At 44.8% G+C, this 19,412-nt stretch overlaps 1 protein-coding gene and 1 long non-coding RNA gene across 2 annotated transcripts in view; one reads left to right on the forward strand and one right to left on the reverse strand.

Moving 5' to 3' along the window:
- The window catches only part of LOC119860146 (regulator of G-protein signaling 5-like), a 61,225-nt gene that overhangs the window by 21,635 nt on the left and 20,178 nt on the right, over nt 1–19,412 (forward strand). The window contains exon 2 of the mRNA XM_038413469.2: nt 2,337–2,447. Within this exon, the coding sequence (XP_038269397.1) occupies nt 2,337–2,447 (111 nt within the window). The remainder of the gene's footprint in view (nt 1–2,336; nt 2,448–19,412) is intronic.
- LOC122455479 overlaps nt 5,841–19,412 on the reverse strand; it is a 31,332-nt gene continuing 17,760 nt past the window's right edge. The window contains exons 2-3 of the long non-coding RNA XR_006273700.1: nt 6,222–6,227; nt 5,841–5,887 (exon numbers count right to left, since the gene is read on the reverse strand). This is a non-coding gene — a long non-coding RNA (uncharacterized LOC122455479). The remainder of the gene's footprint in view (nt 5,888–6,221; nt 6,228–19,412) is intronic.

Genomic DNA, 19,412 nt, shown 5'->3' on the forward strand with positions numbered 1-19,412 from the left:
ATCTCAGGGTAATGATTATGAAATTTGATGTGCCTGTTTGTCAGTTTGCTATGGTGCTGGGGACTGAGGGCTCACCAGGGGTAACCTCCAGCAGATGCTGACAGGCCTCTGGACAGGAAATACAGACCAATGCTCTTCAGAGCCCTGCAATCACAGGTAATTAAAGGCCAGAATAGAAAGCCCACAGCTTTAACATCCAACCCTGTCCCCCCATCCCTGGAGAAGATGCATAAACTGGTTTGGACCTGACTCAGAGTCTCAGGGCAGAGAAAGGAATTTTGAAGCCTGTACTTGAAGCCTGTACTTTCACTAGGGGGCAGAGGGACAAGGAACTATGAGAAGTCTGAGGTAGTGCCTGGTTAATTACAATTGCTTCACTCATATGTTTTTCACACAGCCTGTTCTCGTACTTGTGTAACAAAAATAAGTGGGCATGTTTAGTCTGGAGAAGTGGAGACCTGATAACAGCCCTTAACAAATATATTAAGGGCTGTTATAAAGCAGACAGTGATCAATTGTTCTCCATATCCCTGAAGGTAGGATAAGAAGTAATGCATTTAATTTGCAGCAAGGGACATTTAGGTTAGATATTAGGAAAAACTTTCTAACTCTAAGGGTAGTTAAGCTCTGAAATAGGCTCCAAGGAAGGTTGTGGAATCCTTATCATTGGAGGTTTTTATGAGCAGGTTGGACAAACACGGGTCAGGGATTGTCTAGGTTTACTTGGTCCTGCCTCCGTATGGCGGGAGGGACTATATGACCTATCAAGATCCCTTCCAGCCTGACATTTCGATGCTTCTCCATCATGCATCTCTGTTCTTGCTCCTTGCTCCCTCGTGTCTGCCACGTCCCCTCCTGTCTATGTGCCCCATGCAGGCTATGCCTTTACACCCCAGGGCTGGAGCTAACTCCTGCCCAGGGTGCCAAGCACCCTCCCTGGCCTCTCTCCAAGCCCTGCACAATATATCAGCCCATTTGCCATCAAGGCTGCTTTTGGACAGAAAACTGGGGGTTTCAGTTAAATAAAATTTTCACTAAAAGTGTCTGCTTTCCACTAAAAAGCTGAATGCCCAACAACTGACTGGGGGTGTGGTCCTGCCAGGAACTCCAGCCACAGGGAGAAGGGTGGCATGAACTACAATTCCTAGGAAGCTCTAAGTTGCCATTTCCAAATTGAAAAACATCAGTTTTCAGCCAAAAGCTTTTCAATTTTCAGTTTTTTCACTGAAAAGTCAAAAGTTTTTTTTGGAAATAAAGCCTTGTTTCCAACATGATCTGTGGTATGTCTCTTCATGACAGAGCATCCAAAGCCAAGCAAGGGCACTGTTTTGTGAGGCATCTCTTGCTCAGCCAGAGCCTGCTGTGTCTGAGCTGCTATACCTCCATACGCAAAGGGCAGGCACATGCTTTCAGACAGATTGACCTATGCTTAGAGCCAAGGAACAAATAAACAAGGAACATCAAATGTTGGGTGTCCATGAGAGAGTGCCCACAGTCTGTCTTCTGCATGTTCAGCTCACAATGGTTGTCTGTCTCCAGCCCATGAACAGCGACCTTAGAGACAGACAGGAAACAGAAGCATAACAACTACATACTATACAGCCACCACATAAATGGCTGTCGCTCATGGCCGGGCTTTGCCTCCTTCCCAGATAAGTACACTCAGTAGAAACATGATGTTGGAATTCCCTCCAAGACTTTTTCCATTCAACTTATCCAGAATACCTTGTCCAGTTCTGGGAGAACATTTCATCCAGTTCTCTGGAATCCAAAACACTCAGTTCAACTCTGGATTTCATCACTTAGGTTCCTTTATTTGGGATACAGCAAAGCTACACTGAGCTGATCAGACTCAAGCATAGGGTGTGGGTATAGAGCGTACCACACATCCAAAGTTGCACAGACAACCTCTTCCTTTATAGACTTTACACATTACATTGCATTTGCTATACATTACACCACTCATTTTTGGCTTGGATTGGTTACTTTGCAGGAATCAATCCTCTGTACAGCATGCTCTGTCCATGTGCTGTTCATGTGGAACCTCGTTTTTACATTCCAGCTTTTTCTTGTCCATAGTCCCTAGCATGAAGGTGTTGCTGCTTATCTTAGCTAGCACAGACATCCTGACTCCAGCATACTGTCTGTCAAACTCCTATTTACAATTTAACCTTCCACTCACCTTCTCAATTATACTTACAGAGAAATGAGGCAAGTTACCTATGTCAAGCCAGGACAACACATGATCATAGTAATCATTGCCAAGAGACACTTTTAAGCACTCTGAAGATTCTCTCTCCACCTTCTCTTCACTCTTGGTTTCTGTCCCTCTGCAGAGCGAAGGAGATCAAGACCAAGTTGGGCACGCTCCTCCAGAAGCCTGACTCAGCTATTGACCTGATCATCCCATACCCGGAGAAGCCAGAGAAGCCAGCCAAGGCCCAGAAGTGAGTACTTCCCCAATGCTGGCTCTGTCAGACACTGGAGAAATGGGTCATTACAACTGAGTGGAATGACTTGTCATCCTGAACCACCCTGGCTCAAGGGGCATTAAGCTTTACTGGGGGAGGTTTGGAGTGCTTGCTTTCTGTTTTTCAGTTAAATTTTCAAATCAATTGTCTAATCTAAACAGAATGTCCTGGTCAATTCTCTGAAGGGTAATTCCATGTGCCTCACCATGTCTCCCTGCTGTTCCAGCTAGATGTGGTGCTCTTCTCAACTTCCTTTCTTAAACTGCAGCTGGGTGTCATCAAACAGCTCTAGCCTCCAGCCTCAATCTAGCTGCTTTTCATGCTGGGTGAAGTGATGTGTTTCTTGTAAAGTGAGGCACCTAAGGGGTCGTAATTTGTCTGTAGCATCTAATAGAGAAAGCATGATAGATGTATGCAGAAAGCTACTGTTATGGATGAGTTTTTCTCTTTCCCCCTTCTTTGTCACTCATGATTTCTGCCATACTTTTGGGTTTGGATGAAACTCTATTATTCTAATTATTTGATTTTTAGACTATGGTAGCCCCCACATGTCCCAGTCAGGGGAAGAGAACTCAGAGTCTCTGCCTCAAACCTCTAGAGAGAAGTAGCATTTCCTTGGGGAATTCACAGAGCACTAGAGGAAAGTTACTTTGTGTCAATATTTAAAAAGGATAAAAATGAGTAACTACAGGCCCATCAGCCTGACATCAATCACAAGAAAAACTGGAAACGCTGATATGGGAGACAGTGGTAAAGAGTTAATAGATAGCAGCATAATTAATGCCAATCAATATGGTTTTACAGAAAACAGGACTTACAAACAACCATGATTTTATTTTATTTTTTTAATCAGATTTCATATTTGGTTAATTTTGAGTGTAACTTTGTTGACAAAATATACTGAGATTTATTTAAGTCATTTTCCTTAGTATTAAATAACATGCTGGATAAATAATTAGCAGCACTAAAAAGAAACAATGTCGCATATATTAACTGGTTTAAAAACTGGCTAAGAGATAGATCTCAAAAAGTGACTGTAAAGTGGTGAATCATCATCCAAAGTGGGTGTTTCTATAGGGCCCTGCATGAATCTGTTCTTGGTCCAACACAAATCAATATCTTCAACAACGATCTGGAAGAAAATGTAAAATCTTTGCTGATCAAATTTTCAGATGACACAAAAATTGATGAAGTGGTGAGTAATGATGGGAACAGGTGAGTTAGCAGCATAGACTCATAGAAAATTTGGGTTGAAAGAAACCTCAGGAGGTCATCTAGTCCAACCCTCTGCTGAAAGCAGGACCAACCCCAATTAAATCATTCCAGCCAAGGCTTTGTCAAGCTGGGCCTTAAAAACATCTAAGGATGGAGATTCCACCACATCCTAGGTAACCCATTCCAGTGCTTCACCACCCTCCTAGAGAAATAGTTTTTTTTCCTAATATCCAACCTAGACCTCCCCCACTGCAACTTGAGACCATTGCTCCTTGTTCTATCATCTGCCAACACGGAGAACAGCATAGCTCCATCCTCTTTGGAATCCCGCTTCAGGTAGTTGAAGGCTGCTATCAAATTCCCCCTCACTCTTCCCTTCTGCAGACTAAATAAGCCCAGTTCCCTCACCCTCTCCTCATAAGTCATGTGCCCCAGGCCCTCTAATCATTTTTGTTGCCCTCCACTCCAATTTGTCCACATTCTTTCTGTAGCGGGGGGCCCAAAACTGGATGCCATACTCCATATGTGGCCTCACCAGTGCCGAATAGAGGGGAATAATCACTTCCCTCGATCTGCTGGCAACACTCCTACTAATACAGCCCAATATGCCATTAGCCTTCTTGGAAGCAAGGGCACACTGTTGACTCATATCCAGCTTCTCATCCACTGTAATCCTCAGTTCCTTTCCTGCAGAACTGCCGCTTAGCCAGTCGGTCCCCAGCCTGTAGCACTGCATGGGATTCGTCTGTCCTAAGTGTAGGACTCTGCACTTGTCCTTGTTGAACCTCATCAGATTTCTTTTGGCCCAATCCTCCAATTTGTTTAGGTCACTCTGGACCCTATCCCTACCCTCCAGTGTATCTACCTCTCCCTCTAGTTTAGTGTAATCTGCGAACTTGCTGAGGATGCAATCCATCCTATCATCCAGATCATTGGTGAAGATGTTGAACTAAACCGGCCGCAGGACTGACTTCTGGGGCACTCCGCTTGATACTGGCTGCGAACCATTGATCACTACCCTTTGAGCCTGATGATCTAGCCAGCTTTCTATCCACCTTATAGTCCATTAATCCAATCCATACATTTTTAACTTGCTGGCAAGAATACTGTGGGAGACCATATGAAAAGCTTTGCTTTGTTATATCACATCCATCACTTTCCCCATATCCACACAGCCAGTTATCTCATCATACAAGGCAATCAGGCTAGTCAGGCATGATTGCCCTTGGTGAATCCATGTTGAGTGTTCCTGATCACCATCTTCTCCTCCAACTGCTTCAAAATGGATTCCTTGAGGACCTGCTCTATGATTTTTCCAGGGACTGAGGTGAGGCTGACTGCTCTGTTGCTCCCAGATTCTCCTTCTTTCCTTTTTTAAAGATGGACACTATATATTTGCCTTTTTCCAATTGTCCAGGACCTCCCCTGATTGCCACAAGTTTTCAGAAATAATGGCCAATGGCTCTGCAATCACATCAGCCAGCTCCCTCAGCACCCTCGGATGCATTGCATCCGGCTCCATGGACTTGTGTTTGTCCAGCTTTTCTAAATAGTCCTTAACTTGTTCTTTCACCACTGATGGCTGCTCACCTCTTCCCCATACTCCACTGCCCAGTACAGCAATCTGGGAGCTGACCTTGTCTGTGAAGACCGAGGCAAAGAAAGCATTGAGTACTTCAGCTTTTTCCACATCATCTGTCACTAGGTTGCCTCCCCCATTCATTAAAGGTCCCACACTTTCCCTGACCCTTTTCTTGTTGCATCCCTTGCTAGCTGCAACTCCAGTTGCATTTTGGGCTTCCTGAATACACCCCTGCATGTTCTAGCAATATTTTTATACTCCTCCCTAGTAATATGTCCAAGTTTCCACTTCTTGTAAGTTTCCTTTTTGTGTTTAAACTCACCGAATATTTCACAGTTAAGTCAACCTGGTCGCCTTCCATATTTGCTATTCTTTCTGCTCATCACAATGGTTTGTTCCTGCACCCTCAGTAAGGCTTCTTTATAATACAGCCAGCTCTCCTGGACTCCTTGCCCCCTAATATTAGCCTCCCAGGGGATCCTGCCCATCAGTTCCCTGAGGGAGTCAAAGTCTGCTTTTCGGAAGTCCAGGGTCCATATTCTGCTGCTCTCCTTTCTTCCTTTTTTCAGGATTCTTAACTCAACCATCTCATGGTCACTGCTGCCCAGGTTGCCACCCACTTCTACTTCCCCTACCAATTCTTCCCTGTTTATAAGCAGCAGGTCAAGAGGAGAATGGCCTCTGGTTGCTTCCTCCAGTAGTTGGCACCAGGAAGTTGTCCCCCAACATTCTCCAAAAACCTCCTGCATTGTCTGTGCACTGCTGTATTGCTCTCCCAGCAGATGTCAGGGTGATTGAAGTCCCCCATGAGAAACAGGGCCTGAGTTCTGGAAACTTCAGTTAATTGTCTGAAAAAATCCTCCTCTACCTCATCCTCCTGGTCTGGTGATCTATAGCACACGCCCATCACGAATTCTTGAGTTTCCTGATCTGGACAACAGTTGGATAACTACATCCCACTTTGGAGGGAGTCCCCAACCACCACTACCCATCTCCTCCTCTTGGGAGTCGTTGTTATGGAACCCCCATCCCTAGGACAACGCATCCCATGCCTTCCAGTCGATGGGGTCTCTTTCTGATCCCTTCCCTCAGATGACTCTATCAAACCATTCTCCACCATAGTACCTGTGCAGAGAGCAGGAAAATGGTTTCTTACGTCTATCTGCATTGGAGATACATGGGTTCTTCTCTTTATTCTTCTGGAGGTCACTTGCTCCCAATTTTCTTCCCCATTCTGATTCTGATTCTTCAGCATGCTGTGCCTGCAGTACCAAACACTGGCTTCTATCCAGAAAGTCTTCATTTTCTCTGATGCAGAGCAGGATTGATGCTTGGGTCTCTAGTCCTTTAACCTTCTCTTCCAGTATGGAGACCAGCTTGCACTTCATACAGACAAAGTCGCTTCTATCCTCTGGGAGAAAGACACACATGGCACATCCTGTGCAGGTCAGAACAGCTGATTGCTGACCTCCATATTGTCTTCCTCCTAAGAGCCTCTTCAGAAGTTGTATTTACTGCTCATAGAAGCCTGAAAGGCAAAAACTCTGTGGGAACTCCCCCCAGGAGAACTCCCTTTGTTGGCTTCTCCTCTGTTCGCTGCTCCACAGAGTTCCTCAGAGAGATCTGGATCTCTTGATAAGGTGGGGTCATTGGAACAATATATGTTTCATTATGGCCAAATGCAAGGTCAAACATCCAAGGGACAGAGACTGCAGGTCACATTTACAGGCTTTGGAAAGCAGTGACTCTGAAAAGATCTTATGGGTCCATGGTGGAAAACAAGTGAGCTCCTAGTGCAATGCTGTGGCTTAAGAGGATCAATGTGATCTTTGGATACATGAATAAAGGTCTATTGAGTAGAAGCAGGGAGGCAGTGTTACCTCTGTGTACAGTATTGGCAAGTCCATTACTGAATACTGTGTCCAGTTCTGGTTCTCCATATTTGAAATGATGTTGGAAAACTGGAAAGGAGTAAAAAAAGAGCTACAAGAACAATTTGAGGTCTGGAAAACCTGCCTCACTGTGAGAGACTGAAGAGCCTTATCCAAGAGAAGATTAAGAGGTGATAACTTGATAAATACCAATAGTTCTAGTAGTCTGCACACAGTCCAGTGAATGATGGGGCATATTCAAAGTTGATTTTCCCCAAAACACCGAAAGACGATTCTGCTCCTTCAGTACTCTTATCTTGCCAGATTTCATCTTTTGACTTCCCATATACTCCAGAACTCCTGCTGTTTACAAAAATCACAACTTTTTTTTTAAATAGGGATTTTCCCTACTACTCTCATAATTTTGGACCAGAACTTGAAAATTTTTGCACAAAATATGAATATTTAAGAAAATAAAGTATCAATAACTAAAAACAGAAGCTTAAAATAGAAACACTCAGGCTCCTTCACCATAGCTGTCACTGCAGTGTTGCATTAACAACAGACTGCAAAGTGCTTTGGGATCCTCCAAGATGTGTGTGATGTAAATGTAATGCATTGTTATTGTTATTATCCATTGTTATTTTTATCACCCATTCATAATAGTCTGAGAGAAGGCAATTAAAAGGATGAAAGCTATTGTCTTGCAGTGTATTTTGCACTCACTCATTGCCACCAGATAGCAGGCACTTTGTTTGAATTTTATACCCACAAAAACTGAATATATAATCATTATTCTTCCCAAATGTAACTTATATCTCCTCACACTCTACCATTAGCTGTTCATCCTGCAATACTCCTCTGTGCTGCCCCTGTTGTAGAGTCCTGAAGACTGAGTGGGCCCCATTCAAAGGAGTGGTAGAAGGGGCTGTTGGTTGTAGGGCGGTGGCTGGGTGGGAGTCCAGCAAAGTCCAGAATGGTGTACCCTATATGCTGAGGAGTGGCCCAGCCCTGGGAGGGTGCCTGCTGTATCTGCTTCTTTTTATTCACAGAGCAGGAATCTGGGGCTGACACTGAATTCAGACTGTGGGAACTTGTGACATGCTGCGTCTGTCAGATGTTGCAGTCACGGGGCAGGGAATGCTGTGTGAGCACCATTTGCCATACACCATGTGCAGCTGCTGAACTCTGGAAGTCCTGGCAAGGGGCTTACTGTTAGGGAACTGTCAGAAGTCCCCGTCTGTTAGGGCATTATATAGCTGTCCATCACTGTAGTATGTGGGTGAACAATTGCACACGCCTGTGTGGGGAGCTTAGGCAAGGTTACTTTCATGCTGAGGGGTGTTAGGTGAACTAGAACGGGGATGGAGGTGACTGGGAGGAAAAAGAGTTAATAAAAGACATTAATAACAAAGTGCATAGCTAGGAGCGAGGTGTGTAGGAATAAAGACAAAAGCTAAAGGCTGGGACCCACAAAGGACAAGCTGAGAAACAAGGGAAACAGATAAAGCATTAATACAGTATTATCCACCTTGCATTTACCTTTGGAGCCTGGCACAAGCTTTGGTGGATGCCAGTGCCTGAAAATATATAATATGAATCAACACCAGCCTTATCTCTGAAGAACAGACTTCCATCTGTACCAGGCGCACATCAGATTTAGGAATCAGAACACAACAAACCCATTAGCATCTGATTCTCTAAGGAAAACTGATGGCCTCTTTCAGGGGGAGATGAATCAAGGCTGTGTATCCTTGAATCAAACTGGTTAAATTAAAACCTGGCAGACTCTGCAGATGTGTCTTCAGAGATTTAATCTGGGTCATGATGTTCTACTGTTATTGACCATTAGCCTCATTTTAACAAGCTGTTAGGAACAAATTTGGCGCTGTGCTTCTGGAGTGCCTGGGGCTCCAGTGTTCGCATCCTGTACTTACGCATTGTTGCATAAAGGCACAAAGAAGGGATCTCTGCACAAATGACTCTGTGCTTGGCAGACCTCTCTGTAGTCCCTTTTCTGTGCATAGAGATAGTTGTTTCATTTCCCATCTCAGCATCTACTCCTGCCTGAGGCTGGGGCGTGTCTGTTTATATAGGTCTTTATATAAAACCTGTCTGTAAGCAAGGACTGGCCTGTCTCCCAAGATCTGTGAGAGTGAGGGTCGTCCTTCAGGATAGCGGTCTGACCCACTGTTATGCCTACCTACATGCCTCCAACTTTCATCCAGACCACACCACACAATCCATTGTCTACAGCCAAGCTCTACGATACAACAGCATTTGCTCCAACCCCTCAGTCAGAGACAAACACCTACAAGATCTCTATCAAGCATTCTTACAACTACAATATCCACCTGCTGAAGTGAAGAAACAGATTGACAGAGCCAGAAGAGTACCCAGAAGTTATCTACCACAGGACAGGCCCAACAAAGAAAATAACAGAACGCCACTAGCCATCACCTTCAGCCCCCAACTAAAACCTCTCCAACGCATCATCAAGGATCTACAACCTATCCTGAAGGACGACCCATCACTCTCTTGGGAGACAGGCCAGTCCTTGCTTACAGACAGCCCCCCCAACCTGAAGCAAATACTCATCAGCCACCACACAACAGAACCACTAACCCAGGAACCTATCTTTGCATCAAAGCCCATTGCCAACTGTGTCCACATATCTATTCAGGGGACACCACCATAGGGCCTAATCACATCAGCCACACTATCAGGGGCTCGTTCACCTGCACATCTACCAATGTGATATATGCCATCATGTGCCAGCAATGCCCCTCTGGGCCAATTGGCAATTGGCCAAACTGGACAGTGTCTACATAAAAGAATAAATGGACACAAATCAGACGTCAAGAATTATAACCTTCAAAAACCAGTCGGAGAACGCTTCAATCTCTTTGGTCACTCGATTACAGACCTAAAAGTGGCAATTCTTCAACAAAAAAACTTCAAAAACAAACTCCAACGAGAGACTGCTGAATTGGAATTAATTTGAAAACTGGATACAATTAATTTAGGCTTGAATAAAGACTGGGAGTGGATGGGTCATTACACAAAGTAAAACTATTTCCCCATGTTTATTCCTCCCCCCCTCCCCCCCGCTGTTCCTCAGATGTTCTTGTCAAATGCTGGAAATGGCCAACCTTGATTATCACTACAAAAGGTTTTTTCCCCTCCCGCTCTCCTGCTGGTAATAGCGCACCTTACCTGATCACTCTCATTACAGTGTGTATGGTAACACCCATTGTTTCACGTTCTCTGTGTATATAAATCTCCCAACTGTATTTTCCATTGAATGCATCCGATGAAGTGAGCTGTAGCTCATGAAAGCTTATGCTCAAATAAATTTGTTAGTCTCTAAGGTGCCACAAGTCCTCCTTTTCTTTTTTGCTCTGTAACTGTAAATCACCAGACATGAGAGAGGAATTAACAAGTGTGAAATACTAGTTTTCCACAGGAGGTGTTATCTTCTGCCCTACAAAAGAAGGCCCACCAACACCAGACGGACAATTGTGGAACATCAGATGCCAAAAGACTGTGCTGATTGCTCCCCACCATTGTCCCCCGACCCATGAAAAGGAGACATGCAACTGAATTCCTCCCAACAGCTGAACTTGCAACTCGAAGTAGAAGCGGGAAAGGGATAAAAAGCCCTAAGGAGGAGGAATTGTAGCTTTTATGCCGCTTGGCCTCAGAGGAGTAAGGATTAGCCTGGTCTACCCTACAAAGTTAGGTTTGATGCAAGGCAGCTTATGTCAGCCTAGTTTTGTATGTCTCTCCCACCAATATAAGTGCCCTGTTAAACTGACATGGGAACACCACCTCCCTGAGCCTAAGAGCCAGCTAAGATTCACAGTTGATATACTTAGGTTGATGCAGTGCGAGTGTAGATATTACATTACTTATGTCAACCTTATCTGTCCTCCAGCTGCTGTCCCACAGTGCTGCATTGTGACTGAATATACCCTTGTGTTCACGCCATACACACAATTGTGACAATTTTGTTCAAGCCATGTTTTGTAAGGTATCATCTGAAAACTCATAATTTGCTGATCAGTATCATCCTGATAAAATATGTGTGGCAACATTGTATGTAAAGTTATAAGATTTCCCTATGGGGTATTATTAACACAGGTTTCAACCCTCACAGCCCTGCCCAAACAGGTTGGTAAATAGGTCTGTCCTAAATAAAGGAATGTGTGCTTTGCTTAATTTGCATCAAGTCATCAAGCAGGAAGGGAAACAAAGAAATCTCAAACAAGCAAAAAAAAGCCAGTAGAGAACATCCTTTTACATAGACTCTGTCTCCTAGTGCCCTGCTGGAAATGTTTTTAAAGAAAGGGACTGAAACAATAAAAAGGAGGGACAAATACCCCAAAGCACACCCCTCTCTCTCCCTGTACATTGCATTCACTGCACCTGAAGTGACAAAGGAAGCATCCATTGGACTGTGGGGAGGGGTCCTGACCTATACTGTTTGATCAGTAAGACTGCTGAAAACATGTTAATAACTTTGCTTGACTCTGATATAGTTTGTTAAATTATGTAACAGAAAAGTCTTATCTTTATTTTTCTTGTAACCATTTCTGAATTTTATGCCTCATAACTTATACTCAAAATCTTTCTTTCTAGTTAATAAACATGTTTTATTGTTCTATCCAACCCAGTGTGTTAAATTGAAGTGTCTGAATAACTATCTGAGATAATAAGGTGATATATTATTACCTTTAAGGAATAACAGACTTAAGCTATTTTGTATTGTCCAGGAGAGGGCTGAGCATACATTTCTGTCATTAGTCTGGATTGTACAATGACCACTTTGGTCATCGTTGTGAACTCCACTGACCAGGAGTCATGTAGACTAGAAACCCCCTCCCCTTTGAAGCCCACACATTTATGAAATTCCTTTTCCTGATTGCCTGCCTTGGCCAGCACACCTAGCAGCTCTCCATTGTTGACTGCAACTGACCGTGCCAGGTATACACTCCAGATAAGCTTCTGCCTGGAGTAGACAGGAGATACTGAACCTCCTGGGCCTGTGAGGAGAAGAGGCTATGCAGTCACAGCTCTGAACCAGCCAACAGAAATGTCCACATTTATGAGCAGATTGCCTGGGAGATGCAGGAAAAGGGGCATGACAGGGACCAGCAGCAGTGCTGAGTGAAAGCCAAGGAGCTACGGCAGGCAAACCAGAAGCCTGGGAGGCCAACAATTGATCTGGTGCCAAGCTGCAGACCTGACATTTTAATAAATGAGCTGCATGCCATACTCAGCACTGACCCCTCCAGCCCCCTATGCCATGGTGGATACCTCCGAGGACCCTGAGTCACAGGCTCCTGCTGTGAACAGAGAGGAGAAGGAGGTGGGCAAGGAAGATGAGGAAGGATATGGGGGACAGGCAACCAGGTGATCCAGCTATGCAGTGAGCCAGAACCTATTTTTGACTCCACCGCAGCCTAGCGAGTCCTGCCAGTTGAGCACAGGCGAGCCCAATGCAGGGGAAGGAACCTCGGGTAAGTGCGCAGATCAATTTTCCATTACAGGGTTGGCACCCTCAAAATAGCAGGACACAGCTTCTGACTTTTCATTAATTTACTCATGCTAGAAGAGGTAGTGGTACAACCAAGAGAGATACAGTTTCTATCTACATTTCCTGCCCCTCTAGAGTTAGGTGGGGGGGGGGGGCACGCTGAGTAGTTTGTTCATGTATACAGGGATGTCCCTTGAATTCTCCTGTGAGAGCTCAATGCCACTTCCATGGAAATTCTCTGCAATTCTCTCTGGAAGGTTTCTAGGACTGGCAGCCTTATTATTTCAAAGTAGGACAGTTTCTCATTCCACCCAGTGATAACTTCAGTGGGCATCATTGCAGTACAGAGGCTAGCAGCATACAAGCCTGGGCAGCTTCAGGATGCTGTGCTCTCTCTGCCTGTGCTACCCGCAGCAGATATCACCATCGCTTGTGGAAAATGGTGCCAGTATTCAGTGCCATTGCCCTGGACTACTGGATTCATGTAACTGAGCAATTCCCTCCTCATTTCCCCACCGTCCAGTAGCTATACTCACTATGGCTGGTGCTGTGACTGGTGCTGTGTGCATGGAATCCCAAACAGGAGTTAGAATGTTGTGCTTAAAATGTTAGGGGAGTGAGTTTTGCATCTTAAGTTTTGCTTTCTGTAGTGAACAGACTGACAATGGTACCTCTGCACGTTTTATCTGCAGCTGCAGCCTTCAGGGCCTCCCCCTCCATACCCGTAGAATGCCTGAGCCAGATAAGGAAGAGAAAGAAGAGGACTTAGGATGATATATTCAATGAGATCCTGCAAGCCAGTGCTGCATTGGCCCATGAGCACAGGGCCTGGAGGATGAACATTGAGGACAGCCTGGAGAAGGATAAGGTGGAGAGGAGAAAGACCCGGATTCCCAACAGCAAAAGGAGAGGGAGCTGCACCAGGACATAATGGTGCTTCTCGGGCAGCTAACACAGATGCTGCAGATTCTGATGGAGTGGGGCTTGCCTCCCTCTGCAGCCCATTGAGAACTTAATATCAGGACCATCATATACCCCCCTCAACATTCCACATGGCATCAGTGGTCACTGCATTACCCCTACCACTCCATCCAGAGGGACATCACAGCTTCATGTATATTAAGCTATGAAAGCAACAGTTGATGTATGTGTAGCTGAAATGGACACAAATGTTCCTTCCTCCTCATCAATTCTGTTCTCTGAATTTGTTAAGTTTTATTAAGTTCTAAATGTATTTGTTTTAAAATTTCACAGTTTTGTTTTTTGACAGAATTATTTTACAAAATAAATTTCTATTGTTTAAAAAAATAACTCCTCTTTATTAGTTTGCAAGATCTGCTCCTAAGTACTTGGCAGGTCTGAAGCAACCAATTACTTGTTACTGACAATGAGACACAACTGATAGGATAAACCCAAACAAAAATAATAGATGTATTGACAATGTTATATTCCTACATGTACAGCAATCACCACACAATTCCTACCAGGCAACAAAAGAGCAGGGCCAGGTAAAGCACACTGCAATAAAATATGTTACTGTGGCTCTGTGATAACTTAAGGAGGTTGTGGGGGAGCTCCCTAATGGGCACCCAGCTAGCCAGTTAGCTGTAAAATCCCTCTTGGTGTCTGTTCTCTAAAGGGTCTCTCGCTAAAGGGTTAGCAAGCCCATAGGTAAAAGAAAAGGAGTGGGCACCTGACCAAAAGAGCCAATGGGAAAGTAGAACTTTTTAAAATTGGGAAAGAAACTTTCCCTTTGTCTGTTGTTCTCCAGAGAAGGAGATACGGAGCAGCAATGCTATGTAAGGCTAGAACCAGGTATGAAAATTCATCTTCCATACCTAGAAGAAATTATTTGGATATGTAATGTTTAGTTTGACACAATCAGAATTATTTTTATTTTGGCTTGTGGATCTCCTCTGTGCTAACCCGATGCTTTTGTTTGCTTGTAACCTTTAAGCTGAACCTCCAAGAAAGCTAGTTTGGGTGCTTAATTTTTGGAATTGCTCTTTTAAAATCTAGCAAAAGCCCAAGTTCCAGATGTATTTTTTTCCTTTTTGTTTTTAATAAAATTTACCTTTTTAAAGAACCGGATTGGATTTTTGGTGTCCTAAGAGGTTTGTGCATATGCTGTTTGATTAGCTGGTGGCAACAGCTAATTTCCTTTGTTTCCTTTTTCAGCTCTTCCCCGGAGGGGGGTGAAAGGGCTTGAGGGTATCCCACAGAGGGGAATTCCCAAGTGCTCCTTCCTGGGTTCAAAGGGGTTTTTATTGCATTTGGGTGGTGGCAGCATTTACCAAGCCAAGGTCAGAGAGAAGCTGTAACCTTGGGAGTTTAATACAAGCCTGGAGTGGCAAGTATTAATTTTTAAAATCCTTGCAGGCCCCAACTTCCTGCATTCAAGGTTCCAGAATGAGGATTCAGGCTTGACAGGCTCACTGTTAAAATGGTCTTTCAAAGCCTCCCTGAGCCATATAGCTCTGCTTTGAGCTCTTATAATAGACCTTGCGTCTGGCTGTTCAAACTCAGCAGACAGGCACTGCACCTCTGCGCCCCCCCTCCCCCCGGAAACTTTTCCCCTTTTGCTTCATAGGTATTATGTAGGACAAAGCAGACAGCTGTAGGATTGGGATATTTTTCTAATTGAGGTCCAAACTTGTGAGTAAACAATGCCAGTCCCCCTTCAAATGACCAAAGGCACATTCAACTGTCATTCTGTTGGATTGGGGGGTTAAATTGTTCCTTGGTGCCATTGAGGTGATCTGGGTATGGCTTCATAAGCTAGAGGAGCAAGAAGTAGGCTGGGTAATCCAGGATCACTATTGACATTTCAATATTCCCAATGGTAATCCTCACGTCAAGAAAAGAAAGTCCCTGCTTGCAGCTTTCTGAAAAGTCCATTGTTCTTAAAGATGCAAGCATCATGCACCTTCCCCAGTTATCCACCAGTGCTTGCATAACCACAGAAAAGCAGCCCTTTTCTGTTGATGTACTCTGTGGCAAGGAGATCTGTTGTTGTTAAATTAGAAATATGTGTGCTGTCTATTACTCCACTGCAGTTTCGGAAGCCCATTGCTGCAAATCCATGCACTACGTCCTGCACATTGCCAAGAGTCACAGTTCTATGAAGCACAAGGCAATTAACGGCCCTGCACACCTGCATGACAATGACCTCCACGGTGGATGTTCTGACTCCAGATTGCTATTGGTCAGTCAGGAATCAATCTGGCATTGCAAGTTTCCACTGTGCGATCAATAGTCACTTCTTCATTGTCAATGCAGCTCTCATTTTGGTGTCCCTGCACTGGATGCCTGGGGCAAGCTTGGTGCACAGATCCAGGAATGTGGCCTTACTCATCCAAAAGTTCTGCAACAACTGCTTATCATCCCAAAATTGCATTATGATGCAATCCCAGCAGTCAGTGCTTGTTTCTCGGGCTCCACCATCTGCAGCTGCACTGTGAACACCACCAATAAACTTGAATTGATTCTCACTATGTCCCATAGCAACCTGTCCTCCAAGAAATTGTCATGTTCCCCACTGATTCAGTTCTTCTTGTGGCTCTGCAAATGCTGCAGGATCATGTGCTCTCTGCTTGCAATGCTCATGACAACACTGAAGAGCTGTACAGGTTCCATGCTTCTGTCAGAGATAGTGGACAGCAAGGAGGGCCATGTGGGTTTATGGGATTTTGAGAAAAAGATGTGAAAATTATGGGATACAGATAACATGCTGGAATAAAGTCAGTTGCAAACTGGGAAGTTGACCCCATGCTCCCAGTCACTCCCGCGCAACTCATTTTGCCCCATCATATACTACCAAAACTTCCCAAAAGACTGTGTGCTGGATGGTGGCAAGTTGCACACTGAGATACCTACCCCTGGTGCACCTCTCTGTGCATTTACACAAGCGCTCATGGTGAGTACATGGACCACCAACATAAGCAGCCAAGTATGCACGTGCACATGTATGTATTCTCTCTGGCGGCTTTATGCTGACAGACATAACTTGTGTCAACCTAAGTTTGTATTGTAGATATGGCCTAAACATAAGCAAAAGATCCCCAGTGCTTGGCCTGTGTTAGCCCAAAAGGACATATAGCGCTTGCTTATTATAGAAGCGTCTATTACCTTTTGAAATTTAAGATTGAAATGAATTTGTATGTATTTACGTTTACCCACTTTAATCTTGTAAATAACGCTTATTTCCTTTTCCTAGTTAATATATCTTTAGTTAGGGCTTGGCTACACTTGCAAGTTAGTCCGCATTAAAACAGCCCTGGGCGCCCTAGCTCATTACCCATCCACACTGGCAAGGCACGTAGAGCGCTCTGACTCTGCAGCTAGAGTGCTCCTGGTACTCCACCTTGGCAAGTGGAATAAATTTTGCTGTGCCTTGGCTACAATGCCTGGGCATCAGTATGAACGAGGTGTTGCATTACTGCGCTCTGATCGGCTTCCGGAAATGTCCCATAATCCCCTTAAGTCAAGTGGCCACTCTTCTCATTGTTTTGGAATCTCTGCAGGAATGTGGGTATGCCCTTTCAAAGCTCCGTTTCTGACAGCTGGCTGCTTATCTTCTCCGAGACAAAGCAACCATTAGTGTGGAATGCTGTGTGTGAGAGAGAGAGGTGGGGGAGGAAAGGGGATCTGCTGCTGGCTGAACTTACAAGTCAGCATGCTGACATGCTCTCAGCCCCCCAAAACCCACTCTCTCTCCCCCCACATACACACAACACACTCCCTGTCACACTCCACCCCTCCCATTTGAAAAGCACGTTGCAGTCACTTGCATGCTGGGATAGCTGCCCATAATGCACCACTCCCAATGCTGCTGCAAGTGCCACAAATGTGGCCAGGCCAGTGCGCTTGAAGCTGTCAGTGTGGACAGACTGCAGCACTTTCCCTACTGCACTCTAAGAAGGCTGGTTTAACTCAAAGTGCTCTAAATCTGCAAGTGTAGCCATGCCCTTAGTTTAATATTGGATTGGCTACAAGAGTTGTCTTTGATGAGAAATCTTAGGTACAATTGACCCGAGGTAAGTGACTGGTTCTTTGGGACTCGGAGTAACCTGACTATTGCTGTGATCTTCAGTGTAAGGAACCATTTATCACAAAGGTAAGCCTACCTGAGTGGCAAGATAGACTGGAGTGCTCAAGGGGACTGTGACTGTGTTAAGGCTGGTATAGTATTTCAGGAGTTCACACTTGATAATTGATTGGTGAAATCTAAGTACAGAACTCACAGCCAGTTTGGGGTTTGTGCCCTGCTTTTTAACAATCTGCTCTGAGGTTGGTACCCATGCCCTTGAGCCACTGCAGGACAGCTTGACACTGGTATTCTTCACTTCCTGTCCTAAACTGCTGTGGAGTATGGCTGTTCTGATGGTTGCCATGCTGCAACCCAGGGATGGCTGAATCATAAGGAATCTCTACACTGGCCTCCCAGTGAAGAAGACAGTGGTGTGAACTGCAGTGCATGCGAAAGTGTTGTGTCGTAACTCTCCTGTGTGCATGCTGCAGGTGCAAACTCTAAGGGCCCTTGTTCACATTAATTTAAGTACTTTACTGTTACTATTTATTAGCTTCTTGATTGTGCCAGGTGCTTACAAACATGAGACACAGCACTTACGGATGCCAGCCCTCCAGGATTGTCCTGGCATCTCCAGGAATTAAAGACAAATCTTTAATTAAAGATTATGTCATGTGATGAAACCTCCAGGAATACATCCAACAAAAACTGGCAACCCTAACAGCACTGCCCTGACACAGTTTATGTCCACTGGAGGTGGAGGTTTGTGTCCCAGCTCGAGGAGACATACTCATGCTAGCTCTGATCAAACTAATACACTAAAAACAGCAGTGTAACCACAGTGGTGCATAGGGTGGAAGGAGCTAGTTATGTACCTAGGGTTTAGGACAGCTAGCTCCTCCCACTGCTCCCACCGCTGTGGCTGCCCTACTATTTTTAGTGCACTAGCTTGATCCTGTCCAGCTCCAGTGTAGATGTACCCACAAAGACAAACCAAAAGACAGATTGGAGAAATGGAAATAGCAAAGAACTAAGTGGAAACCTGGCCCACTGGCAATCATCCATATCTATCAAGTGCAATGCTGTAATGAATGCATAAATATAGGCTGACTCAAACACACACAGAGGCTGTCAGTTCCTAAAAACACACACATCAAAATTGAGCACCTTGAACATTGAGGAAGTTGGAATTTAGATACAGATATTTGCCCGCCCTAACTTCCCCCCCCCCCCCCCCCGCTCCAAATATGCTATTTGGATTCAGGCTTTTTGTTCAGTTCTCTAGGAAGTTTGGCTCCACATCATGAGTTCAGATCCGGGGCTTTGTTCTAGCCCATCTCCCAGTCAATGTGATGCACAGAGAAGTTGTCCTAAAACTGCAGTCTCTTTCCCTATCTGCTGGAGGAGCCTAACTGGAAGGTCACTCCAGGAATGGAGGGGAAGCACACTGAGGCCATGGCTAGCACAGTTTATGCTGCCACTCTCGAGCAGCAGAACAGTCCCCACCCTCTGCCATTTCAGTACTTTTCACAGGCAGGATCTCATTAGTCTTTTACTTCCCAAAAGGCTTAAAAACTGAACGGTGGTGTTCATGTTCACTTGAGAGAGAGAGTGAGTCATCCCCTGTGTCCTGCACTGCAGCAGGGCATGGGAACTGGACAGGCAGGCTGTGGGAGTTCAAGATAGCAGCCCCACACCACAGTGG

The sequence above is a fragment of the Dermochelys coriacea genome, chromosome 8, assembly GCF_009764565.3.
Source record: "Dermochelys coriacea isolate rDerCor1 chromosome 8, rDerCor1.pri.v4, whole genome shotgun sequence".
Classification (NCBI taxonomy): domain Eukaryota; kingdom Metazoa; phylum Chordata; order Testudines; family Dermochelyidae; genus Dermochelys; species Dermochelys coriacea.